The following is a 27,983-nucleotide window of genomic DNA, read 5'->3' on the forward strand; positions in this document are numbered from 1 at the left end:
GTCTCTTTCTGTTTTGTGACTAAGTTCATTTGTGTCATTATTTTTTAGATTCCACAATAATGCACTATTGTTATGCAAGATATCACCACTGGAGGAAGCTTGGTGATGGGTACAGAAGACAGATATCTCCATGCTATGTTGCAACTTCTTATGAATCTATATTTAAAAGTAAAAGCAAATAAAAATAAAGTAAAATTTAAAAAGCCTCCCAGCACTTACCATCTGACATGCTGTATAAATTACTTTCTGTCTCTCAATATGTAAGCTCCATGTGGACAAGAAAATGTCATTCATCTTTGTTCAGGGCTGCATTCATGATGCACAGAACAATGATGTTGGGCACAAAACAAACTCTCTATTGATAGCTATTGAACAAATTTATGTTTGATGAGTAGAACATTTTATATTAAAAAAACTACCTTAACATTGTGATTAACAGCATGACCTTTGGTTCTGATTCCAGGTCTGCTATTATCTATGTAGTAGATCTGCATCAAATCTCTTGAGCTTTTTATTTAATTTTCTCATCAAAAATATTAAAAATGCTAAAAAGGTGAAATTAAAAGGACACATACAATAATACAGAGATGGTTGAAGTGTTATTTGAGAAAAACATCTTGGAAATAAGTATAATAATACGTTTCAGTAAGCCTTACAAAAGTTAATGCCATTCACCTCAGTGATTTATTACAAATGTGGACACAGTTTTAAGTGCAAGGATGATCATGACAACATTATTTACAGAGTGAGAAAACTGAAAATAACCTAAATGGCCAATATCAGGAGAATGGGCTATAGGTTTTTGGTGAACTGTACAGCAATTTGGAGCATTTTCCTCAGAACAAAGACTTTGTTTTCTTTTATGAATGAATAATTAATAAGTACAGAGCAAACCAATAATAACTCAATTATGGTCAGTTTTAAAATTTCTATTCTTTATTAACATCATGACTATCAATACAGCCTCAAACATGTCAGTATATTGCATTACACCAATAAACACTAAAATAATTTTGTCTGTTAATTTAAAGGGAGAGTAGGTAAGCAAGCATACCACTATTTTGGTCTCACGATATTACTGAATTTGGAAATAAGGGTCAATGTAAGTTCTTAACAGAATGCCCTCTTTCTAGAATGTGTTAGTATGCATGCCAGGCCTATATAGTAAGTGAAGGGCAACAGCAAAAAATAAAAATAAAAACTTGCTGCTCAATCCCAAAAATACTAATGACAGAGTGATGCCCTATATTTGAAAACTGCTAATGTTTCTGCATTTGAAGTATTGTAGGCAGAAATATTTTTCTATTCAAAAAGAAAAATGATTAAATCATTGTCAGTCAGACAACATTCACAAATTTGAGTGCAAAATCAATGCAAAAACTAGTTTAAGGTGAGAAATTAGATGTGAAGACTTTTGATTACTTTTCTCTTTTACGAAGATCAAACTTCACATGAATACCATGGACTTTTCATCATCTCTGTAAAGTATCTTTTATTTTGAGACAAGGTCTTGAAAGGCTATTAAGCAGAAGGAGGGAATGCATCCTCCCTCCCTGAGTGGTGAATCTTTGTCTCCCTCTGTGGAGTCACTCACTTATTCAAGAAAAGAATGACAACAGTGCGCACCTGCATGGTACTTGGTGTTGGGGATGTCACACGATTTAAGCCCTAGTTACAGCCTTGAATGATCTCAAAGGCATAAGGGGAGAAAAATGTGTCAAAATGTAAAATTGAGCATAATTAAGTCTAAATGTGTAAAATTAAGTATGATTATGCAATATTTCCTTATGTTTCAGGTATGCTGGTTTAAATCTCATATATAAACAACACCAACAAAAAAACGTGGTCTCAAAAATGAAGTCTTAGTTTTTGGACAGTAAGGATTGGTCACCTTCTAGCTGAGCTCTTTCAAAAATTCATGGCGTCATTACTCTAGTCACATTCTTTGCCCCCTCTTTATTCAGAAACGCTAAGGTCCTCTTCATTTGGCTAATTAAGAGGCTCATACCACACACTATCTTTGAGCTGGCTAATTTACTAACACAATAGTTAACTGTTTTTTTCTTTTTAAAATAGGCAACATAAAAGCAATTATATAATTAGTGTAAACTCCAATTAGGAATCATATCATTGTTGTCTCTTGGTAAAATCAGAAAACACTAGTTCTGAATTTCTTTCCATGTGTACATACTCTGTACTCATTTTTTTACTTGAAGTTTTCTATTTCTACTAAAAATTATTATTGTTACAGTTTTCTGAAAAGTTATCCTGTGTCTGATCTTTTTCGAAACAGATATGACTAAATAAAGCGAAGTCTACTGCTTTTGGCTGACATCTCTAGAAGGAAAAATCACGGACTGTCTGTTCTGCAAGATTTCAAACTTGACATGTTAGTGGGAGAATCACACAACCCTTTCCTCCCGTGTTTATGGTATGATGCCTCTTAGAGAAGGATTGTTATCTTTCTTGGATTAATGAAAGACTTTGAAATTTAACTATTCCACCATAGTCCACCCATGCAAGATTCCTTTCCATAGTGATTATAATGGAGAGTTATTGATCCACCATGTGGAAATGTCTACAGGAAGTAGGCTTGCTGCCTCCCACGCTGGCCCCTGTATCACTGAACCAGTAACTGTTGGAGACACCTTCTTTATGCTGAGCCAAATCTACCTTCCTGATGCCGTTTGTTATTTCTGGCCTTAGTTTTACACTAAGACATCTAATTTCAATTCTCTGATAGCCCTTCAATACTCAAGATGCCTATTCTTTCCCCTTGTATTTTGCCAAGTTTTCTCTGTTCATAGCTATGTATCTCATTCCTTCATTTGTAGTTTCTAAATCTTTTGAGAATTATGATTGTCTCCTATATAGTCTCCAGTTGGGTACAGCATCCCAGGTGCTTTCTAGTTGGCACTTAGAACATTGGCATATTTACCTCCTGTGTTCTAGAACAGCACTGAACAAGATAAATATAATGCAAGTACTACATATATAAGTTTAATTTTTGTAGCGCTGTTAATGCAAAATAAGGAGAAAAAGGCAAAATCAATTTACTAATATATTGTGTTTAACTCAATGTACACAAAATATTATTTTATCATATATTGAATATGACCCATTATGTGTTTTACATTTTTCTTTTTTTTAATTAGCCTTCAAAATCTGGAGTGTGTATTTTATGTTTATAGTACACCTTGACTTAGACTAATCACATTTCAAGTGCTCAATCAGCACATGTGGCCAGTGGCTACATTATTGGACAGCACAGTTCCTAGATAGTTTGATTTTATTAACTCAGCCTAAAAAATATATTAGTGTTTTTAAAGTTCACGTGACAGTCTAAGTTCATACTGAGTTTATGATCAATAAAAATACTTAAGTTGGAATCCCTCATCCTATATTTTAAGAACCAGATTATTTTAATAAAACACATGCTTAAATGCTCTCTAACCACTAATCAGTTTAATTGTGTTGACTTGGGCCAGTATTCTTGCCTCTAGATTATCTGTAATCGTGACTCTGTAGTCCACTAAATCAACTCTCATTCTAAATTTTTATAAGTACTTTTTATCCATTCACTTAAAACTGATTTAATCCCATGGAATAGGGAAGAAAAATTACAACACCGGCTTGTGATATACTGATAGAGATGCCCACACACAATGTTAATTAATCTAACTCTCGGTAGTTAGCCAGCTTCAAAGCCACCTGACTTCACCAGCATTCAGCATGTAATCTCCACTAATGCTACAGTGACTTTATAATGAACTGTCCAAAACCTTCAAGCAATTTGATTTCTTCATCCCAGAATCTGTGACACACAATGATTCTCGTGTCCTGACATTCATGGCCTAGTACATTCCCCTCCCACCTGGAATCACAGCTGACCCTGTGGTGCCAATAGAATAGAGTGGTAGTGAAGGCTTATGTGGCCCAAGACTAGAACCCAAAAAGGCTTTGCAGACTCCACCTGGCTCCCTTGGATCACCGACTCTAGGAGAGGCCAGCTACCATGCCGTGAGAACATCAAGTAACCCCGTGCAGAAGTCCACATGTAGAAATACTGAGGCTGTTGGTCAACAGTGATGTGAGTGAGCCACGCTGGAAGCAGATCCTTCACCCCCAGTCAAGCCTTCAGATGACTGCAGCCCCAGCCAACATCTGACAGCAAGCACGTGAGAGAACACAATTGGGAATGGGAACAGTACAGCAGAACCCTTCTAGAATGCATGATTATAATAAACTGCTGTTCTATGTCACAAAGGTTTGGGGTAATTACACACCAACAGGTGACTTGAACAAGATCTCAATGCTTAGTATGACAATAGTTTGCTAATGTAGTAGTTCTCAAAGTATTCTAATAAATAAAAAAATTTTGTCTGTATGTGGAAAAAATACATGTATCTATGACAAAAGCAAGACTTTGGTGAGCTAAATCAATATGTTCATAGCAGTTTTCTCTAAAAGAGATAAATACAGGCATTGTAATCATCTTCTTCATGTTTTTCAGAATTTTCAGATTCTCTATACTTAACATATTATTTTCAAAATGAAAATAAAATGAATGCTGTGTAGTTGAATGAGTAATACACTGATAAACACATTAATAGCTACCACAAAAAGGAAAAGTTGTAAATACTGTCTTCTAAAACTTAAATTTCCTTCCTTCCTTCCTTCCTTCCTTTTCTTTCCTCCTAGAATTCTTCTCCTTTAACCAAGAAAAAAAATCCAAAATTGACATTAACATTTATTTCATGCCTTATTATCCCTCTTTAGAAAGGAGGAGGTTACTAGGAAGGCTGTTTAGCAGTGGCGGCTACAACAGGATAAAGAGGGCGCCTTCTGTGGGCACTGGAAGGCAGGAGAGCTGTCAGAGTCAACTCCAAATCCCATATATTTGAAAACTTTCCTAGGCTGTGATTTCCCTGAGTTTATCATTCATAGGATTATCTGAATTATTAGTGCTCTCCAAGTGTACAAGTCTTAATAGCTTCCGTAATCCCATGACCAGATCATGTACTCCCACACACTTCTTAAATATGTGTCTATAATTGTAAAGCACTGAAGTATTAAGGTCCAGAATTTAATCAGATAATTCACTAGAGAAGGGTTCCTTTTTCAGGCAGTGGTGCACGCAGGATTCATGGTACAGTGATTGCTTCTTAGTTAAAATAGGTTATTTATCATAAAGAGGGTCTAGTCTACAGAGCTATAGACCAGCAGAAATATAAACTGAAGGGAATGCCTCTAAGTCTGGAAATAACAAGACTGCTCTTCTGCAGACCATCAACTTTGGAGAACAGATGTCAACACACTGACTGTAGCACATGTATAACTGATTTGTTTCTTCTATTAGGCATGACTTAAAAGATTCACTTGGTTTTTGCTTTTCTTTTTAGAAAGCATTTATTCTCATCAAGATTTATGTCCCATTATACATAAAGGACAGTTCTAATTATGCCTAAATGACAGTAAATGTAATTAAAGTTTCTGACTCCAAACATAATACATAATAAAGATGTTGTAATGTAAAATTAGTAGTTAATTTAACTATTCATTAGTCTATTTAATGTGTATTATTAATCCAAACAATTAGAAAACTATAAATGAGTATTAAAGTTTTTTCAAAATACTTGTTTCTACTTAGTTCTTGTTTGTCTTAAGTATATTTGTATATACTACACCATTGACCCCTCAAAGGTGGCTTAAAATTCAATTGTTAAAGAATTCAAATGGACTAATAATTTCAAGCATATTGAAATAATATATAAAATAAACTTGATTTAAATGGTTAAAACTATGATTTAAGATGACTCCAAATAACGGAAAAATAACTTTGTCTGACATTGGAAAATCAATCAAATACTAGATGACAATTATTAACCACAAATATTCTGATAATCCAGGTTTCATAAAATCTAAATTGCATTATATTTTGGAATTTTTTTTCTTCTTTAAGAATATTTTCAAATTTATGGTATCAGAGTGAATCCCACAATGATTTCGTTGGCTATTTTTGAGAAACAACTTCTAAGAAGCAAATACAAAAATAAAATGCATAATCACTGAGCCTAGAGAAATATAATAAATGCTACCTGAATATTGCAAATAATAATATGCAACACAAGTTCCATTTGTCTTCTAATTACCTAATTAGAATATAGTTGATATAATTGCAAATGGATGGAAGAAAAATAAGTATGTCAGATTACAGAATAAATTTATGAAGGTATGCAAGAACTCAAAAAATGGCAGTATAATCAAAAGGCTCAGGGCTTTGGGGCTAGAAGGATGGGACTGAGTCCAATCCCTGCAACTGGGAGGTGGGGCCCTTAAGTAAGTTACTTAGCACCTCTGAGTCTCCCACCTTTGCACAGCCTGATATCACTGGCAGAGGAGCAAGGGTTTGGGCAGGTTTAAATTGACAAATTTCCCATATAAGAGGCACTCTTTGAGTATTCAACAGAAATCTGTGCCCTCTACTAAAATCTCTTTTTGAAATAGATGCTAAAAAAGGAAGCAGGGTAATAGAAAAGAGAGTGATCAGAGAAATAATCCAACACAAAAAATATATTGTTCAGATATACTTTTATAGTCTATTAGCAGTAAAATGTTATGTGCAGTGGAATGTCATACAGTAGGGAAATGAACAAGGTGCCATCCAACTATTGAATACTATGGATATATTTCACAAACTTATTAAGTAAAAGAAGACATACGTGAAACAGTACGCACTGTATGAGTCTATCTATATCTATCTAAATAGAAAGAAAGTAAAAAATAATCTGATACTAACTGATACATATAAAATAGATAAATGACAAGTTCATACTGTATAGCACAGGAAACTATATTCAATATCCTGTAGTAACTTATGGTGAAAAAGAACATGGAAACAAACATATGAATGTTCATGTATGACTGAAGCATTATGATTTACCCCAGAAACTGACACATTGTAAACTGACTGTACTTCAATAAAAACTATATATACAAAAAGAAAAAGAAAGAAGAAAATAATCTGAACTGTGAAAAGCTTGAACAGTGGTCTCCCTTGTGGCGGGTAGTGACTGGGAAGGAGCACAGTGACTTTTGATCTTGATCTGGGTCGCAGTTACAGGGACGTGCTCAGTTGTAAAACTTCGTCAGACTATTCTCACAATACGAGTGTGATCCTGTACACATGCTGCGCTTCAGAAAAACATTCAAGTATGAATAACTTAAATATAAACTAATTAATTTTCCTCTAAATTCCATGCATTCCCTACTAAGCCATGTGTAACTATAATATGACAGACTACACATCAACCTTGAAGGGTAAATGAGGCCAGACTAACAGCCAAGGTCAGAATGAAAGAGCTGAACATTAAATCCAAGATTAAATTATTTCGAAGTACTAAAGAAAAAAATGGTAGATCTTCTTCCTTCTATGACATTTTCTGTAAATTACTGCTATGGATGTGGTTAAGTTCTGCTGGCTTAGGTCTTTTCCCAGGCGGAGCTCTTAGATATTAAGGAATCAGTTCTCAATCTTGGGCTGTTCCAGAGTCACCCAGAGGGCTTCTTAACCACAGCTCCTGGGCCCCATCTCCAGTTTCTCTGTCAGTAGGTCTGGGTAGAGCCCAAGAATTTACATTGCTCATAATTCTCAGGATATCCTGGTGCTGCTATTCTGGGACCATATATTGAGAACTACTGTTCCAGGGGGAAAAAACTCTTAAGTCATATTATGCAAATTTGGGAATCTCCTTTGTCTCTGTATTTTCATTAATAAAATAACATCAGCTACTGTAAAGAGAAATGGCAAGGAATGAAGACGTATGAGTACCGGCTTTGGTCCCGGCTGGGTGCAGTATAAAATAAAGTGGGTATTTTATCTTTATTTCTTGTCTTTCCTTTGTTTGAAGTCTGAAAAGTCTTTAGTAGCTGGAAGAGACCAGTTCACTTAAATTCAGTGGTCTATAAGCCTGGCTGACATTACAATCTCCTGGGGAGTTTTTAAAACTCCAATGTTCAGGCTCTATCCCAGAACAATCAAATCAGGATGTCTGCAGGGTGGAACTTAAGCATTAATAACTTTTAAAACTCTCCAGGTGATTTTGATGTGCAGTCAAGATTGAGAATCACTGCTTTAGTTCCACATACACTGATTGTTTACTATGGGCCATTCACTGCAGAGAACTCTACGGGCATTAAAATGAACGGAGCCAAGTTCTTGACTTTATAGTTTAGTCAAGGGGACGAAACATAAATGGAAGTGTTCAATACAATGACAGAAATACTGAGATGTAAGTATGAACCAGATCCCATAAAGGCATAGAGAAGGACAACTTACCCTCTCCTGGCACTTTAAGGTCAAGTTTACTAGAGGTTCTGGTTTATTAATTCATAAATCATTTTATTTACGTGTTTACATATTTATTTGAGCAAACTGTGGCAGGCATTGTGTTAGACACAATTACAGTTGTGATAAATTCTACAAAGGGGAGGGAGCGAACCGTGAAACTTACAATAGGGAAATTTGACTAAACTGGAGAAATCTGGAACAGCCTTGGTGTTTGGGGCAAGGATGCTTGAGTTGACATCTAAAGAACAAAAGTAAAAGTTACTACTAGAATAAGAGAAGGGGCAGGAGGATGTTCCAGGCAGAAGAAGAGTGAAAGCCCCAGGATGGGAACGGGTATGGTGCTTCCATGTACTGCAGGAAATTCCAAAAGCTATGAGGGCAGTGGGGTTACGGAAGAGGAGGCTAAAAAGGCAGGCAGGGCCTTGTAGGCTGTGTTACGACTTCCTTATCCCATGAAGACTTAGGAAGATTTTAAGTAGAAAATGACAATCAGATTCTTTTTTTTAAAGATTTGTTTAGCTTGAGTGTGGAAAACTGATTAAAAGGAACAAGAGTGACTGAAGGAAAACCTGCTAGGGCCATGACAGAAACTTCCTCCAAGAAGAGATATTATAAGCACATTATCCATCTCCAGCATTTTTTTAATTAAAATATATTTGACATATAACATCGTGTCAACCTAATGTGTGTGTGTTAATTTATATATTGTGATATGATTGCCACTGTAGTGATAATTAGCACCTCTATCACATTACATAACTAAACTTGCATTTTAGTGGTTGGAATCATTATGTTCTAGTCTCTTAGCAAGTTTGATGATGATAACACAGTATCACCATCTACAGTCACCACACTGTGCATTAGATCTGTAGGACTTATTTACTACTCACTGTAAATTTGTCCCCCTAAAACATCTGTCCTGTTCTACCTGCCATCCTCTGGTAACCACCATTTCATTCTCTGTTTTTACAAGTTTTTTTTTTTTTTTTTTTAATTCTACATGTAAGTGATATCATACAGTACTTGTCTTTCTCTCCAGGCCCTTTATTATTCCTTACCACAGCCTTCAGACAAGGACACAGGTGTGAGAATGCAGGCAAGAAAACTCCTGCTGAGTTACTGTAGAGTAATCAGTATTCATAACAATGGCCATGAGCCAGGGAGAAAAGGATTTAGTGGGTTCCCTTTCCTTGGTCTAATAATGCAGAAAATACACCATTTATTTTAGAAATATTTCTCTCAAAAATTGTTACATCCTAAAAAAGTAGTTGGATAAACTCAACAATCTGGATATATGAGATGGGATTTATTTCGGTTTTGTTTATTTATGTTCCCTTCGACCACGCAAGTTCAATATCTTCTTAAACAAAAGAGGGAAATGTTAAAGATGATCTGATTTTCTCCCCCTTTCTCCAGCATTTCAAGGACATCACCTAGAGGTTTATAAATTTGCTTTTGCCTTGGATTCAGTTTCTGTGTAAACAGGGTCATCAACTGAGATGCCTACAAGGGTCAGACAGTTCCTGCAATTGTGACAAGCAGTCCGAGTATAAAATAAAATCAAACTATCAGAAAGATTCTCTGTGTTGACTGAAATAAAATGCACAACCTAAAAGTTGAGAGTTATGCTTTATTCGGCAGAATTTCTGAGGACTCAGCCCAGGATGACAGCCTCTCAGATCGCTCTGAGGGACTGCTCCAAAGAGGCAGGGGAGGAGCCGGCATACATAGGGGTTTTTTCAGCAAAGACCAGGTAGTCGGAACATCAAAAGATTACTATTAATTTAAGAAAACCAGACATCTCAAGTTAAAGAATTTAGTGCTTTTCTATGTATGGGAAAGTGCAAATGTGTGGGGTCACTGAAATCATTCCTTTGCTATGCACCTGTCTAGGGCCTACTGTATCCTCTCCTTTCTCATCCTGAGTTCCCTCAGGGCGCATGGTTGGGGGTGGCTGCAGAGGCCAGGCTGCCTGCTTGTCTGCATCCTGAGTTGGCGGCAGCAGCTGATGACTTGATGGCCCTGACATTCTTTATTTACTGATATGGCTGGCAGTATTTTTTGTTCACACCAGCCACTAAGGAACTTCGGCAGGGGCAGCCAGGCTTCAGCTTTACTACTGCGAGTCCATTTCTCCTTTTGGAAAGGGGCAAAGGGAATAAAGATCACTCTTGCCCTCTTAAAGATCACAAGATTACCCCAAAGTACCCCTGCAGCAGGGCGATCACTCAAATGTTCATTCTCTACCTTTCTACAGGAGAACTCGTCTTTCCTCCCAATCATAAATGATCCTTTTCTTCCCCTTTTCCTCACTTATCTACCTCGTTTCCCCTTGTAATAAGCTGGTGGAACGTGTATCTTAGAGCCTTTACCACACTGTAAGGTTCTTACAGCCAAATCACACTCATCTTGATCTGTCTACAGATACCTACAGACAACAAGCACAGAACATTCTCAAATTCTATGGGGCAGAAGGATGAGTCAGGGACCATGTTATTGGCCCAAACTATGAGAAACATTCATCCGGCCAGAAAAAGAAAAGCAACTTCTCACATCATTGAAATCACATTTTTGATATTACAGAGCACAGATAATTTGCATGGGAGAAGAGTCTTCAGATTATCATATTAGAATTAATTAATAATCATGCATCTCAGGAGAAATGATTCAGCCCAAGTTCAATAAAAATGGATATTGATACAAGAACAAATATTATTTTTGGCTTCTTTGCAAAGGACTAAGAAAATTATTGGTTTATATTTTGCGTGATTTATTTATTATGCAACTCGTGATACAGAATCTTCAAAAACTGTCCGTAACCCTATATTCGTAAATGTAATTGCTTTATGATGACAGATACTATTGCATATCATTGTGATGTTTGCTAAAATAATACAGTAAACACGTAAAAGGCTAAGAAAAAAGGTCAGAATCATACTCTTCATACTTTAGGAACAATGACTGTGTTAACTCAAGCTCTGAATAAAGCATTTCAAGACGGGTAACCCACGGATTCGTGTATTAACACCAGCAGCCCACAGGTAACACAGAAGAACTTAGTTGCTGACCTAGAAGACACTTTCTAAATTTAGCCTACACTAAATTATTGACGTTTGACTCACATTGAGGACATGACTAGGGAAAGAAAACTAAATGAGCTCTCTCCGGCGAGCTCCCCTGACTCCATAACTACAAGGCTAGAGCCATAGGGTTGTCCTCTCACAGAATCCTGGAGGCAGGCTTATTTTCACATGGCTTTCTCTTTATTCCAGGCAATTCTGCAAGATAGTGAGTATTTCAAAAGTATTCCTATTCTCCTTTTCTTCACTGTAGCCATGGGGAAACTGAGGACATGTATGGCATCCCAGGAATCAGTCCACATCTCTCAACTGTGTTTTGCGCTTTTTTCTAATACTACATCAAAAATATTCCTTTGGAGTCTTCCCAGGTGACTGGCTATGATTACATTTACTCATATGAAAAATGAAGTGGAAAAATCCATTATTATGATCATTAGAAAGAGAGGTTTTGGTCACTTGTCACTATAAACAATTGCAAATAGAATCAATGTTTATGCATAAAATATATAAAAGTAGAAAAAAGTACAATTAGATATTTATTATATTGGTGGGCATTTTTCTAAGCCTAGAACGAAAGTAAACACAACAAAGTGAAAGAGAAATTTTATCACAAAATTCATTTCTCCAAGTCAAAAAATAACTAAAGCTAAAAAATAGTGATATATTTAAAGAATAATAAAGCTAATAATTGAATTATACACAAGGATGTTTACAAAAATTCGATGATTACAAAAGATAAATGGAGTAAAAAAATGTTATTCACTGAAAAAACTCTGAGAATATTAGTCAAACTGGCATTTAAATATATATTAAGATACATGTGCATATCTTGACTAGATTCAACTTTATATATGATCATGCAAATATACTCAAAGGACTGCAGCCAAGAAACCATGTCTAAGGAGGCTGATCTGATCTGCTTGATTAAAATGCTGGACAGTAATGGATAAACGTTTGGGGGGCCTTGGAAACAGTGAGTATACTTTGCATGTAGGATGGATATGAAATATCTGGGGACTATGTTAGCCAGTCTCTAAGATGGGCCCCCCAAATCCTCATTTCCTGGTAGTTCCCTCCAACACTAAATTAGAACTGACTTGTGCGACAAAAAGAAATACTGTGAAAGCAATAGGTGACTTTCAAAGATAGATCATACAAGGTACTGAAGTTTTCGTTTTTACCTTCTGCATTACTCACGTTGGGACAATCCAAGTAACAATCCAAGTTAGGAGGACACTCACAGTACAGTAGAGAGTTTCACATGGAGAAACCTGAGGTCTCCTGTCATCAGCAAGCACCAATGACCCATTCATGGAAGTGATCTACCTTGAAAGTACATCCTCCAGCCTCAGTCAAGCCGTCAGATGACTACAGCCCTCGCTGACACCTGGTCATGAAAAGTCCTGAGCAAGAACCACCCACCTAAGCCAATCCCAAATGCCTGACACACACAAACTGTGAGCAACAGTCAATGGTTTCTTTAAAGTGACTAAGTTTTGGGTAATTTATTGAATGGTGTGCATGTGTATGTATGCACATGTGGGTGTGTATGCATTCAATTAGTAGTCAAGTTATATATAATCTATCAATTTAATAGTTACTCTTTAAGATACAGTTTTTTGTTGGTAAAGATGGTAATCTAAGATGGTATGCATTGCCAAAGGGCTGTATAAACCAACACAACCATTTTGCAAAACAGTCTTTCAATTTATAATAGGAGCCTTAAAACATTTTATACCCGAACTCCTATTTCAAATAAAAAAAAAATAATTCAAAATATATAATCAGACTAAATACAAGGATTAGACCCATAAAACTCTTAGAAGAAATCACAGGGGTAAAACTTCATGACCTTAAATATAGCAATGTATTCTTCGGTACGGTACCAAAAGCATGAGTAATCGGAGAAAAAATAGATAAATCATACTTCGTCAGAAATTTTAAAATTTATGCATCAAAAGACATTATCAAAAAAGTGAAAAGACAGTCTACTGAGTGGAATAAAATAATTGCAAATCATATATTTGATAAGGGTCTACTATCCACAATAATAAACAGTTCTTAAACTCAATTACAAAAAGCAAAAAAAAAAAAAAAAAAAAGGCAATGGACTTGAATAGACATTTCTCCAAAGAAGAAACACAAAAGGCCAGCAAGCATATGAAAATGAAAATATGTTTACCATCATTAGCCTAATCAGGGAGGTATACAACAAACACAATGAGGTGCCAATTCATACATACTAGAATAGCTATAAAAAGAAAAATGGAAATAACAACTATGGGGCAGGATATAGAGGAATTAGAACCCTTACACATTGCCAATGGGAACGTAAAATGGGAAAGCCATTTTAGAAAGTCGTTTGGTGGTTCCTCAAAAAGATAAACATAGAATTACCCAGCAATACCACACCTCAATATGCACCTTCAAAGTTGAAATTAGGTACTCAGAAAAATTCTTGTGCACAAATGTTCGCAGCAGCACTATTCATCATAGCCAAAATGTGGAAATAAACCCAATATCCTTCAATGGATCAATGGATAAACAAATATGGTACAGACATACAATGAAAGAGTATTCAGTCATAAAAAATGGGATGAAGTACTGATACACATGTAGATATACCTAAAAAGAAGCCAGAAAAAGAAGCCAGACAAGAGGTACGTATGATTCCACTGACGTAAAATATCCAATGTAAAATACCCAAAATAAATTAATCCACAGACAGAAATCAGATTAGTGATTATCAGAGGGTCGGGTAGGGAAGAATGAGGAATGACTGATTAATGGGCACAGGGTTTTCTTTTGGGATGGTTAAAATGTTTTGGATCTAAATAGAGACAGTGTTTGCACAGCATCATGAATGTACTGAATGCCACTGAACTGTACATTTTAGAATAGTTAATTTTGTGTTAGCTATTGTGAACCTCAGTTCAATTAAAATTGCTGTATCTTTTCATTCATAAATTCCATTTGTGGAAGTGGATCCCATAAAAATATCAATTCAAGAAAAAAATGGATATACTCAAAAACAGTTTCAAAACATTTTTTAAACATGGAAACAACTAAGGTCCGACAATAGAGAGTGGTTATGGGAAACCAGCCTTTGAGTTTTTTTCTTGTTCAGCTCATCTGCCATAGAATGACATTAAAGGCAAATCACTGCACAAGCCAACTTGCTAGTGTGCAGCTATGACAGCCTACTTGAAAGACCTTGAGGAAATGTCTAAGTCTGTCAGATCCTGCATTTTCCAGCTTTTCAGAGGCTGGCTTTTCTCCTCTTTGAAATCAGGTTAACAGTGTCTTCTTAAAACCATGCTTAATATGTGATAATTCTTGTTTCTCTACTTTTATAAATATATATACATATATAGGAGCATAAAAAAGAAGAAAACACACCAAAATAATTTTAGTGGACGTGTTTGGGTGGTTGGATTTTGGATGATTGGTTTTTTCCCATTTTTGTTAATAGGCATTATGTGTGTCTGCACACACACACTGACACCCACACAGGGTGTGGTCATTTAATTACTCTAAAACCATCAATGACCCCAAGTTGCTATCTCAGTGTAAACCGCATAGAATAGGATAGTTTCTACTATTTTCTATTTAATTTAGGTTCAACCAGATTTATAGGTATATTTTTTCCCTCTCTAAATTGTCAACCTGTGGGCTAGTCTGAATTGACTACTGTACCTCAAAGATTTAATGCTGCTTCCATGAAGTCACATGTAATCTGCCCACCTGGAAAGTTCCTCTATTTAGCTTCACTTATTTAACCTTCAGAACCCAATATATGACTCCTTCTCCAACATGATTATCTTGAATGGAATTTTTTCTATTATTTAATATTACCACTCCTACAGCACTCCTTCAGTGCTATATGTGGTAAATGTAAGTGTTTGAGTCATATCACCTCTACCTGATCGTATATTTTTGAAGGGGATGGTTCAATCGTGTGTGTGTGTGTGTGTATATATATACGCACACACACATACACACACACAAAAACATTCCCTGCAAAATGTCCAGCCCAGCAGTCTGTATCTAATAGATGATAGATAAATAAGAATATATGAAATGGTATAAAATCGTAGAATTTAGTTTGATAATTTTCTAAATTCTTAAAATAATAGCTTTCTCTCACTTCCAGAGACTGATATGTCATAAAGCATTTTTATTATTTCTGAAATTAAGCAAAAATAAAAAAGGGGGTATATTAAGATTAGTCCATGGGTGTATGTTTTTGGTGTTAATTATATCGTCACAACCTCCCTACATATTTTGCTAAAATATCCAAGGTTAAGCTAATTTTGTATATTGTATTCCAGAGTATAGCTATACCATTGTATGTTCACAATATCACTGCGAGGGTAATTCATTTGATATACAGTTTAAGGACTCTTCCTAGCTATAGATATGACAGATTTTCTGGTATTTTTTCCTATAAGTTCTATAGATTTATATTTTACAACTGAATCCATAATTCATTTTGAGCTTTTATTTAGTGTGAGTCTGAGGTCAGGGTATTTCTGGGGTTTTGCTTGTTTGTTTTGCCCATGGATGTCCAATGGCTCCAGTACCACTTGTTCAAAATACTACCTTTCTTTCATTGAATTGCTTTCGCACTTTTGTCAAAAATCAGGCATATTTGTGTGGATCTATTTTTGGGTTCTCTACTCCATTTCACTGATCTACGTGTCTATCTCTTTGCTAGTTCCATATAACTGTAATTATTGTAGCTACTAAAACCTGATTTTTAAAAGTTCATTGTCAATTTAATGCAACAGTCATTTTAAATTAGAACTCCTTGGATGAACAATATTATTTTTAAAACTTTTGGAGATATTGTAATATTTTTGTTTATAAAACTCAAGCACTTTTCCTACTATTAGGTGGGATTTTCCAAATCTCAATAAATAGAACACAGAACAAAGGTAAAGGAAAAGGGCCAAAATTTACAATAGGAAAAGATGTCTTTGATTACCATCTCTCTGCTTTTTGTAGTGTAAATTAATTATTTTAAAAAACAAATATAAACTTGTCTAAAAATATAGGACATGTATATTTCAAAAGACTAAAACCATCAAATAGAAGGTTCTTTGAACTGTAAAATTTCATGTGCTCAAAGGCTTTCAATGCATTATATGAGGCTTCCTGATTTAAGTCTATAAAATTTTAGTGTCTGCCTTAAAGCACACAAAACTTTCTTGAATAATTTCCAATCATTTATTTTCTGCAGAAACTAACCTGCTGAAACGCCTTTTCAACATTTACTTTGCTTTTTTAACAATGCAAATTATATCCAAGTGCAAAATACTTAACAACCATACATATTGTTTTCATTGTACTGTAGGGCTGACGTGGAAAAATGAAACACTAATTGCAATTAGAACATTTCATTTATTCAGAATCAATTCCTTGCCTTGCCCTGTTTTCAGAATATTCTACAACCACAAGGCGTATGCTCAAATACCACCAAAGAATCCATTGTCCATAGTGTTTTTACTAGCTCCTTCCCACACTACACACTGCAGCTCAGGGAACAACCATTAGGAAACCCTTTAATCCACACACACATGCAACACTCAAGTAGATAGTCATGCTTGTACTGAAAATGTCAAAAGCCACCATTTTTTGTAGATTTGCTAAATGCTGCCACACTCTCCTCTCAAAGAGATAGACTTGGACCAGCACAGGCACCTAGCTGGCTCCAGTTATTTGCCAGCTAGGAGTGGAAGAAAGGACATTGTCGCCAAAACTCTCTTCTGCAACATTGGTTATGAGTGTTCCCCTGCAGCTATTGGACATGCCAAATTTCCTCTAGGTGAGTAGATAATCAAGAAAAACTATGAACTGTCGCCTGAATGAATCACAAAGAAAAAAAGAATTCAAAGATCCTTTACCTGTTTGACATCATATGCCAGAAGAACATATTTTAAATCTGGTGAAACTGAATGTCTTGATGCTTTGAAGGTTACCTAGAAACAAACAAACAAACAAATCTTAAAAAGCTTAATAACAGAAAGATTAATATTCATTTGGATATGTAAATACCAAATAAAGATATTCATTTCCCTCTTAACACTGTGAAATAGGCATTCTTATTCCTATTATAAGTATGCATATGTGTGATTAAATAGATGGGTATAAAAACTTGGAGGGGCTATATTAGACATTTCATTAAGAACAAATTTGCTAGCATATTTCCTCCACATGTTATCAAAGACTACATTAATATTTTCATTACAAGAATAAAAAGCAAAACACAACTTAACTTCTTTTAAGCAAATAAGTAATCAAATTGCTTTTATATTTGCATGTTGGATTAATCAAGAGGAAAAGAAATAGCAAAATTCTTCAGTGTCATGATTTTCTGTCTCTGCACTTTTGTGTTTTCACATGTTATGTGTTTATATTTTTAAAAAGACATATGCTAAAGACAAAAATCTCCTTAAAGGAAACCCCTAGAGTGAAGCAGATTAGAATCCAATACATAATTGATTATACTGGATAAATATAGTATATAAATATAAACAACCACACTGTAAATGATTGATTTTGAGCCTTTAATTTTACCTTTGAATAGATCTGATGTTAAAGAGAATAGAAAATAAAGTGAAGGATAAATACATTGAGAGTGGAAAAATGGCTTTGAGATAGGGATTATTTGTAATGTCATATCTAAAGAGAAGACAAGCAAAATGAGTTGATGCATTAAAAGCTTACAAAATACAATAAAAAACTGCATGTGTATTTTAAGCAAACTGATTTGTTTGGTTTTTGCAAAGAAATACAAGTATAAATAATAGTGTACAACTTATGCCAGGGCAGTTTCCACAAACTATTCTCTAAGAACAGAAATGTCAAGGTTTTAATACTTACAAATTTCCAAACACAGTACAAAAAATAAGAAACTCACACTAACCAATACTGGGCAAAGTTTGTGTGGTATAATAAAAAATATATTTGGTCTTTTCCCCTGGTTCCTGGTGCAGAGCTTCTAAAACACCTGGAACTTCCTAAGTGATAGAAGGGTCTTTTGTGATTAATAACACATGGGTCACATTAATGAGGTGACTAAAAAAGTGGGGGTGGGGGCGGAGAGTGGCTAGATAACTTCTGGAGAGAAACTAACCACCTGATTACAGAGTTATGACTTTGAATCCTACTGGAGGTCAGGGAGGGTGGAGGGGCTGGAGATGGAGTCCAGTCACATGACCAATGATTCAATCAATCAGACCTAGATAACCAATCCTCAATAAAAACCTCTGACCGATGAGATCTGCAGAAGTTTCCCTGTTAATAAACATATCAGTGTAGCGGGAAGGGGCACATACCAACTCCACCGAGATGGAGACTGTGCTTGGGACCCTTCTCAATTCACCCTGCTTACTACCTCTTCATCTGGCTTTTCATTTGTTTTCTTTATAATAAACCAGTCATTGTAAGTAAAGCTCTTTCTGTGTCATCCTAGCAAATCATCAAATCTGAAGGGGGATTGTGAGGACCATCACATTTGTAACCAAGTCAGATACAGATGCAGGCAGCCTGGGGTCTCAGGTAATGTTGACTTAAAAAGAGGTTTCGCCTACGTACATTTATCCTGTATCATCCACTTTAGAAGAAGGTCAGAATAACCACTGCCAATAATTTATCTCAAATATTTTGCTTTTCATTTTTTTCAAAAAACCCATTTCAATAATAATGAAAATAACCGCAACAAACAACAGTGGAGCTACCATTGATCTGTCATCTACCACAAACTCTGTAAACTGCTTCAAATTCTGTAGTTCTCAATAATCCTCCCCACAACAAAACTAGGAGGTGGGTATCCTCATTTTTATCCTTTCTTTCTCTCTCATTAACTTATTGGATATTGAAACTTGATAAATATCAGTCTGTGGGGAATTCAGGGTGACAGAACACAAAGTTATCTCTCTCAACTTTGCACTAGCAGGAGGTGTATTGTTACACAGGAAGAGGAAGTTAATTGTTATTTAAAAATTGGTTAAAAGGGCAATGCCATCATTCCAGTCCTATGGGGATAAGAAAACTCTAATACCACAGTTAAACTTTTCTAAGGTCACAGAGAAGCATACGTAATGGAAGAATACAGGAGGAACTCCTTTCATAAGCAAGCCCTGCACTACCTCACCAGTGGGAGGTTCTGGTCTCAGGACTTGAAGACGGCATCCTTAGTGGGGATGTCTTCCTTCCTCCCTCCCCACTCTCTCTCCCCCCTTCTTCTTTCCTTCCTTTCTTTTTTTTGGAGAGCTACCCTCTCTGAAGTCTGAATTATTTAAAGAAAATCTCACCTCCCTTGTCCCCATCCACTCTCATGTGATGTTGTTCACGCAAATTAACTTCACACGTTCCCAGGTGCATCTGTGCCTCCGGTAACAACATTTGAGTATCTTTTACAGTTCCTACAATTATCCAGTCTGGCACTTTATTAATTATCACTATACTGCCTCCAGCTTATGCAGCACACACTCTGGGAAATCTTCCAAATACCTTTTCAGAGACCCAAGCTGCTGAAAATTCTCTGAATTTAGAGAGGTGGGCGCAGGTGGTGCTGCAAAGACACTTGCTGATGATACGCATATAAGAAACACATCCTTGCAGTTTAGTCAAGGGACATTGAAGCCTCAGTCCCTCTTAGCATAAGCCATTAATGTTACCATCTTTTGCATCTAGAAGATTAATTCTCCCTAGCAGCCACTGGAGACCCTTTGGTCTACGGTGACCCTAACTACAGACATTAATAAAGTTCCAGTGGAGTCTAACTTAATATGGCCTAAAATTAGTGTTTGGGGAAGTTTATTATTGCCAATAATGCTACTATGTTACCTACATATTTAATTATTTAATTACTATTGCAATAAAAGGATGCAGAAATATTTTCCACATATGTTTATTGGAATTATTCAGCAATGGATGCTTACTAGTGCGTTTTTGGAGAAAAAGCATTAACATGAATGAAATAAAGCAGGCAAGGTAGGATAAACAAAAACAAACATGCCGGTGGTTAACTAAACCAATGATCAAGGAACACAAGCTAGTTGAACAAGTTGAGAAACAAAAGCATTCTTGCAGGCAGCCTGGAAAGATTTTGTAGCGCTTCGTTTCTATATATCACACAACTGTACCAAAACTAACTTACTGACCACTCAAAATAAGGCAAACACCATGGTAAAGAGTGAGTGTTACAAAGCTGACAAAGTCACTGGACTTTCCCCTTTCATACTGGGCAGGAGACAACAACCATAGCAGAGCAGGGGTCCAAAACCCAAATGCCTTAAAAACCTGGGTGTGCAGGATAGTGGAAGAATGGAGCTAGCTTGGTAAACTGTGGACAAATAGAGCTGTTAGGATGTTTAAAAGGGGCAAAAGCCCCCCAGCTTCAAATAATCATTATCTTATAGGAAAGCGTATACAGTATTTCTAACTTTCGACTTTTTTTCAAGATAAGCTAGAAATCACAATTTTAATTTACAACCTCATGATTTAAAAATTATAGCCCAATACTTTTAAATATATATGGGTACCAGATTCTGCTGAGGGGCTGCTAGTCTCCTAATTTGGGGTAAAGCAATAATCGCCATAAGGATAAGGGAGGAAAAAAAATGCTGTAAGATTTAAAGAAGAGACTGGTAGATTTTTCATATATTTGATGGTAATGTAAGTGAAAGCTTCATGATCCAGTGTTTTTTAGTTAAATGAAATTATAGACTACATTATGAGACTAACTTTCAAAAAGTGTACAGGTAGCTTTAAAAGATTCCTGGAGAGAGGGGCCAGCCCCATGTATCACTGCTAATACTATGCAAGCATTATCAACAACATGAATATGGCAGAGCTAATCACTGTTTTCATGAATGATGATATTTAAAACCAAGGAAGCAACAAAATCATATTTGAGTTTAGAATGATTCCTGTGGCAGTTGGGTGGAAAATACGTAGGATCTGATGACATCTTGAGGTCACTGAGATCTGGTAAGAGGCTCCTATGACAATCTAGGCATGTGACATCAAGAAGTTAAGGAAGATGCAAGGGCACAGAGAAGAGGGGTCATACGCAAGGGAGATGGCCAATAAAAGCAAGAGAATTTAATGATTAGATCTGAAAACTGGGAAAGCGTACAGAACGATTTTAGATTTTCACATTTTTATCACTGGCTATATATTGCTACTGCAGCCTACGCTGGGAAAAAGCAAAATCAGGCATATTTCTGAGGAACATTTTAGACATACCAATTTGGATGTGCTATGGTTACAATCCCTGTGGGGTATCCAATAGGGGATATTCAAGATTTTTGTACAAAAGCGTGGAGTTTAAGAGAGCTATCTGGGAGTGTCATCATTAATCAGTTTTATGGAGTATTAGATGAAAGTTTACATTCAATGCAAGTTCAGTCTCATCAAAAAGGGAGCAGAAACTCTAAAACATATCCTACTGTGGATGGATTCAGTAACAATGTAGTTATTATGAGTAATGTTTACTATCACTTTCATTCGTTAAATGTGTTTTCTTTCTTTTGTTTTATTATTCAACCTGTTCCACCTGCTGTAAATATCTTCACCTCTCCCTGCTCCTTATTCAAGTAGTAGTTCTCTAAAATATCATTCAGAGCCTCCCCCTTTAAGCCCTCTCTGTCCTTTCCAGTGCAAGTGATTCATCTGAGTCATATGTATATAATTATATGTGCAGTTCATCGATCACTGTTTCATGATTGCTCTTCTAGGTTGTTTAGAACCTCAATTTACATCTATTGCCACAGTAATGCTTCTATTAAGAGGCTCCATCGCAATGATTCATTCTTGTCAGAAACATCATAACTAGAGGTAGAAATAGATAATGATGGTATTCTAAGATGTCAGATATTGAATATCATGGCAAGGAATCATTAAACCCAAACTTAAATGTTAGAAGTGCCAGAAAATATAAAGTAGTCATTTTTATGGCTTAAGTCAGAGAAAGGACTGAGCAAAAGGAGAGTAAGAGATTGGGTTAAAAGCAGGAGAAGTTGGTAAAAGGACTTGGTTGCCTTAAGATAGAGAAATGACAGACACCTAAGAACTGTGCGGTTCAGGTGAGTAGTATTCTAGATCTTGTAACAAGCTGGTGATAACAACATGTACTGGCATCTCTACAAAAAAGAAAAAAAGAACTTGAGTTGGAGAATGCTCTAAGTCTTAAAGTGTAGGTGGGTTTATTTTCAACAGATAAAGAATGATGAAAACGGTCTTTGAGGATCCTATAGTCTTTTTTTCCTGCTCCCTCCCCCCCTACCCAACCAAAATCCCTACATGTGTGCACATGCACTTGCATGTGCAAACACACACACACACACACACATACACATACACATACACCCCTTACGTATAATTTATTGGCTATAACTTCCCTCATTACTTAATATCATTTTTAGTTTATTAATACCTTGTAAAAAATGTTTAGAAAAGCCATCTCTTATTCTAGAAAAATAAAACATTAATTTTTCAATTAAGTATATATATTAGGAATAAGCATATATTATGAATAAATTTCTTTTACAATGCAGTCCAGAAATGACCATGAAGTGAGCATGAGGAGAGGTTTTCAAAAGTCAGTTGACCTTAAGTAGATGGTAGGAGGGGAATGGTTACTATCCAGTTGATAAAAAGGAACAGAAGATCAAGAGAAGGCAGAAAAGAAGACAAACCAAACTGTAGGCTGTGGTGTGATGCCCAAGATGGGCTCTTCTTCTCCACCTGGCTTCAAATGGAAGAAGCAAGGAAGAGGCAAATAGATTATTTTTTCTCTTATAGCTCTAAATAAAGCCATGATTTTTTTTATAGCCATAACTGTGTTTGTATGAAAAGATTTAAAAAATCAAAAATTTTATTGTGTATTTTTAATGTTCTCTTTTCTTAGCTATCCTATTATTTAGAATAGTGTTTGAATTATATTTCTCCATGATACCTAGGACATCCACATTGTATAAACATAATAGATGATCTCTCTTTTTTCTTGGCACCATGAATTTTATTAATCCTGGAATATTTTATTTAAAACAACTTCAATGCAGAAAATAACATAGTACAAGTAGGCAGTTTTTAAGAGTTTTGAATCAGTACTTACTAACCCATGTAGGATGCCTCACATATATCTTTATTGCTCATTAAATGAGAACAGCCAAATTAACATTCTGTTGATTTGGATCATTGTCTACACACTAAAACATTTAAAAATCAATTTTTAAATTTTTAATAGAAGGTGAAAACTAATGGTCTCTGAATTATATTAATAACTTTAAAAAATAAAAAGGGCCAACAAGGTGACTTTGAGAAGAATGTCAATATTCCTCCACTCAAAAATATAACAGATTAGAAAGGTTTCAGCTGGAGAAAGAGGGCTACTATAAATTGCATATTTACGTAAATTATTCCTTTGACATTCTTGGTTGTGCTAATCCAATTCTTAGTGTTTTCATGTTTTATATTTTTAATTTTTTAAAATTAAAAAACATTATTATTTTTTAATTGAAGTATAGTCAGTTATAATGTGTCAGTTACAATGTGTCAATTTCTGGTGTACAGCATAATGTTTCAGTCATACATGTACATACATACATTTGTTTTCATATTCTTTTTCATTATAGGTTACTACAAGATATTGATGTCAATGTTTTCTAATCACAATATTGCAAACATATTTTTCTCTTGAATGGTGCTATTACATTCAGCTAAAGAATGTAATGCACTAAAGAATACTGCATGTAGACAAAAATTAAAAGTTACAGAAGTTCCAAAAAATACCACATTAGAATTTCTGGATGAGTCTTCCTAATCATGACATATGATAATTTATAGAATATAATGCTTATAAGATAAGATAGGTTGACTAGGTCTCTCCAGTAACACATTACTTAAGTTCATTTTTGCTTTGATATTCCATCAGGTAAATATTAGAGGGTAGACCTAATTAACAGAGTTAATATTTTAAAGTATGACACGGATAATTCAAGTATTTATGCCATCAATGTGATTTTATATCTGGCATAGGTCAGGAGATGGCTAACAAGAGCTTTGCAATTTTCATATTTTTTAAAAAAGGAGAAACGATAATGATCAACATTGCTTTATTAAAAAAATAAAAAGTTAACTTGGCTGAATCTTCTTTAAAAATGGAAAAAATAGGAAAATACTAGTGTTTGAAAGATTAAATTTTATTGAGAGGTGATGAAATTTTCTTATGGATCAAAGGCGCATTTAAATTTGGTATGACATGGTTAGCTTAGCATTACCATAATAATCCCAAAGAACAAAGGGGAACATTGGTTAGAAACTAAAAAGAAATTTACTTGTTGAGATTTAATATATTCTGGCATATTCTTCAATAATACCATGTTTGATATCTACTTTTTCCTCTCTTCTATCGTTGATGAAATTATTGTAAAAATGGTATATATATTTGCTGCATTCATCTTAATGGGCCTTGGATGCACAGAATTAGATTAATAATAACTTTTATCTCTTGACATAGTGTCATTCGTAATAGGGATGGCCATTAAAAATACAGATGTATTTTTCACTTGAATGTCAGATACGCAACAAAAACATCATAATGTATGAAAATAATAACAAACCATATAATAATATGAAAATAAAATAAAAGAATGGAATATCCTACAGTAGTCATGAAAATTAGTGAACTACAGCTAAATGTAAATACGCACAAATCAGTAACAATGCTGAGTGATAAAAGCACATATAAGAAGATCACAGACTGCCGGATGCCTCTATTAAAAGTTCAAAACCAACCAAAACCAAATAGTATGTCATTTAGGCAAATATATATATAACCAAACTGAGTTAAACATTCACCAGAAATCAAAGGATATAAAAATAATTTCCAGAGCGAATTGAAGTTTGTCATTTACTAAACTTGCATTTTAATGGTCCAAAGCTAAAAGTCATTCACTGTTCATTTTGTCTGAAATGTCTACTAATAGATCCTAAGCTCAGTAGAGAACACCAGCTGTTTGCAACTATGACTGAATGACCTTTGTATTCTTGTCTCCTGATGCCCACGTGCAACTGTTTTCTTATGGTATGCATCCAGGGAGAAATTTGTGGGTTATAGGGCATGGGAATGTCCCATTCACACAATAATGACAAAGTGTCACCCAAAGTAAAAACACAAATTACCCTCCTGCTAGCAATGTATGGAGGCCCTGCTCTCAACATTCTTTCCAATTCTTCATAACATCAGAGTGAAACTGGCAATGGGGTAGGTGCAAAATAACTACATCTTTGTTGACTATCAATTTTCTGTTTGTAAATTATGTTAAGCATCTATTCATCTGTTCATCAATAAAATGTGTTTCTTTTATGAACAATGTATTTGTATCTTTTATTCATTTTTCAACCGAATTGAAAGAGTTTTCTATATTAATTGAACTAACATTTTTTCAGTTAATAGATGCTTTTCACCATGACTTTCTCATTTACTACTTGGCATTCTTTAGTGGGCTGAAATATCTGTCTCTGATCTCTAATTTTAACATGAGATTATAAAAGATACAGGATGCAAACAACAAAAATTATAGGATATGGACAATTCAGAGGCAGAATTTGAATATACAATTCATTTAAAAAAAAAACAAAGAATAACAAGATTCAGATTCTCAGCTTTGAACATCAGTAATTTCTTCAGTATATTAACAGGTGGACTATTACACCTCATGCTCAAGATTCATAATAATAAACTGATTCTCCATTTGTCTCATTTGTCAGTATCCATTTAACAAGCAGAGAAATCACAAATGACCCTTCTCAGCCCAAGTAAAGAGCAATAGTAAAAGAAAAGAGTAATTTCAGATTTACTTCCCTGGTGGCACAGAACTTTCTGCTTAATTGAGGAAAGAAGGAGGTCCTGTAAAATCAAGTCAAATCCAATGGAATGACAATAAGGAATAATCAGGGACTGCCTCCGGATTCAATGTCTTGCGTCCAAATCCCCAGCTCTAAAGCAAGAAAAGGATTTTCTATTCTCACCTCAGTCACAACTGAAAACATTTTGGGTGTCCTCAACTGTGCTTAGGAGTTCCGTTAGGAATTCTCCAAAAATGTAAGGATATAAAAATATTCTCCAGGGTGAATTAGTTTGAGTTGCATTGTTATTTACTAAATGTGCATTTTAGAGGTCTGAAGTCAAAAGTTATTTCTTATATTGTCCCTTTTCTCAGAAATGTGAATTATTAGCTTCAAATGGCCAGACCAAGGTCAGATTAAGCTTAAGGCATGGAGAATATGTTCAGTGTGCATTTTTCTTTTCTTTTTCTTTTAGTATTAATTTCATTTCACTTTGAAAACTGAGGGAAAACTTTAGCGGTACATTTCTAACACTTTATGGGGCAGGTGTTTCTTATTAAGTAGGTATTTACAGCTAAGTGAGTTCATTACAGACATTTACTCACAACTCCCCACATTGTTCCTCCTTCCCCAACACTCATTATTCATTCCTTCTTTGACCACTGAATAATAGATACAGGTCTAATAAGAAATTTGAAATACAAAATATCTTTTCACTGGACTTTTGAAATGGTGGTGAATGAATGATTCCAGTGAGATTCAGGCTAAGTAGAAATATGTCAAAAAAAAAATGTTGCCACACATGGGTATCACTTGCAAAATCCCAATTTAAAGAGCATATGCAAAGGAATTCCTAGAAGACAAAATGGACTAATTGCCAATGCACATATGACAGGATAATGCGCAATGTCACACATAATTAAATGATTGCAAATCAATGTAACAATTAAGTGCCATTTTTCATCAGCCAAACTGATAATATTTAAAATGTTGGTATAGTGATAACTAGAGTAGATTAACAAGCAATATCATATACTATTCGTGAATCTGATTAAAGGAAGTTGAAACTATTAAATTTCAAATTGACATTTCTTTTGACCCAGCAATAAAACTGCTATGAATTTAGCTTATAAATATATTCCAAGAATGATTTCCAAGTATATTTACAGGAATATAATAGGAAATGAATATATGGTAGTAGATTATGCAAGAGAATCCTATGTACCCATTAAATGGTATTAGAGAAAAACAAAAAGGTTCATATAATAAAATCTTCAAGTTATATTTTAAGTAGATGAAATGGGGAGACCATCCATGCAGCTGAAATTAAACATACACACACACATGAGTGTATGTATTTTGAAATATACTGTTTATGTACAGATGTATGAAGACCCACAGACATATTTCTGGAGAAATTCTTTGATAAATATGTACATGCCTACCTTCAAAAAGGAATACTGAGTGATATGGAGAAAAACTTTTTTTATTCTATATGCATATATGCCAGCACTGTGCAGAAGAATGCTCTGTGAAAATGGAAAGGCTCTGTATGAGCATTGTCCAATGTGATATCCACTGGTTTCATCTGGATATTAAACATTTGAAATGTGGCTGTTCTGACTAAAAATGAATTTTTAAAATTTTATATGATTTTAATTAATTTAAAAATGAATTTAAGTAGCCATGTT

General features: G+C 34.9%; 1 protein-coding gene across 1 annotated transcript in view; it reads right to left on the reverse strand.

Annotated features, from left to right (window-relative positions):
* DPP10 (dipeptidyl peptidase like 10) overlaps positions 1-27,983 on the reverse strand; it is a 559,220-nt gene that overhangs the window by 242,027 nt on the left and 289,210 nt on the right. Inside the window, exon 5 of the mRNA XM_031451288.2 lies at positions 17,337-17,411. Within this exon, the coding sequence (XP_031307148.1) occupies positions 17,337-17,411 (75 nt within the window). The remainder of the gene's footprint in view (positions 1-17,336; positions 17,412-27,983) is intronic.

This window comes from Camelus dromedarius, chromosome 4 (genome assembly GCF_036321535.1).
Source record: "Camelus dromedarius isolate mCamDro1 chromosome 4, mCamDro1.pat, whole genome shotgun sequence".
In the NCBI taxonomy this organism is placed as follows: domain Eukaryota; kingdom Metazoa; phylum Chordata; class Mammalia; order Artiodactyla; family Camelidae; genus Camelus; species Camelus dromedarius.